This window comes from Crocuta crocuta, unplaced genomic scaffold (assembly GCF_008692635.1).
Source record: "Crocuta crocuta isolate KB4526 unplaced genomic scaffold, BGI_CrCroc_1.0 scaffold613, whole genome shotgun sequence".
In the NCBI taxonomy this organism is placed as follows: domain Eukaryota; kingdom Metazoa; phylum Chordata; class Mammalia; order Carnivora; family Hyaenidae; genus Crocuta; species Crocuta crocuta.
In genome coordinates this window covers 106,431-107,543 of record NW_027528880.1, presented here as the reverse complement: position 1 = coordinate 107,543, position 1,113 = coordinate 106,431, and the positions used below count along the sequence as shown (strand labels likewise).

Sequence of the window (1,113 nt, the reverse complement as noted above, 5' to 3'; positions counted from 1 at the left end):
CCCCCCCCCCCCCCCCCCACCCCGAATACCCATGCCCTGCAACACGCTGCTTTCCGTCAGGCACACACCATCGTCTCCCGGACTGTAGGGGGCACGCCAGTCCTTAAACAGGGAGAGCGAGACAGCCGCACTCAGGCACAGTAAGTGGTACCGAGGAGCCGCGCACTCACGATCCTTGGGACGCCTCACGCGGCACGACGCAAGACCCGGTTATAATGTGAGACGGCAAGGCTTTGCTCGCGATGCATAAATGAAGCAAGAGAACAGCCCATCTCACGTAGGATCCAAATAACAGTACTTACACTCTAGGGCGACTCTGTTCAAGACTAAAGCCCAACTGCCCTTTCTTGTTGTCGCCTGTGGCCCCGGTTGAGCCTCTCCCCACAGCTGGGAGAGGGCACGTGGGTGCCAACGCCGTGGGCCTGTCACGTCCCTCTCCTGCGTGGCTTCGCTGAGCCGTCCTCGCATCCCTAAGGCCAAGGCCAGGACCCGGACCCGAGGTTCCACGCCCACACCGCCGCCGCCGCCGCACTTCCTGCCCCGCTCACCTGTGACGGCATCAAAGAATTCCTCGTCGCCGTTCATCCTCCCGTAGCCGGGCTTCTCGCCGCCCGGTGTCGGCTTTTCTACGGAACCATCGTATAGGACCTACATCGACAGCGTGAGTAATCGTGCACCGTGGTGAGCACACAACAGGCACTGGAAATCTAGGGGAAAACATTTCACTATACTTAGCCTTCAGAAATTTTATGGTTTAGAAACATTTAAAAAATACCCATTCACCATTCTTGAAACCAATCTCAATTATAATCAATGTAAGGAAAGAAAATGAATGGTCTAACAAATATGTGATTTCAAAAAATATGAAACATTCAGAATATAAATATCCATCAATAAATAATAGATCAATGAGTAATCATTATTTGAAGTTATTAGTATCTTTTTTTTTTTTAATGTTTTATTTATTTCTAGGAGAGAGAGAGAGAGACAGCATGAGCAGGGGAGGGTCAGAGAGAGGGAGTCACAGACTGAAACAGGCTCCAGGCTCTGAGCTGTCAGCACAGAGCCTGATGCAGGGTCCAAACTCAGGAACCATGAGATCATGACCTGAGC

The 1,113-nt window shown here is 51.8% G+C and overlaps 1 protein-coding gene across 3 annotated transcripts in view; it reads right to left on the bottom strand.

Annotated features, from left to right (window-relative positions):
• The window catches only part of OSBPL2 (oxysterol binding protein like 2), a 27,047-nt gene extending 26,340 nt beyond the window's left edge, over nt 1–707 (bottom strand). For all 3 annotated transcript variants that reach the window (XM_077756836.1, XM_077756833.1, XM_077756835.1), the window contains exon 1: nt 549–707. In XM_077756836.1, the coding sequence (XP_077612962.1) occupies nt 549–585 (37 nt within the window). In that variant the 5' untranslated portion in view covers nt 586–707. The remainder of the gene's footprint in view (nt 1–548) is intronic.
• Between the last annotated feature and the right edge of the window lie 406 nt (nt 708–1,113).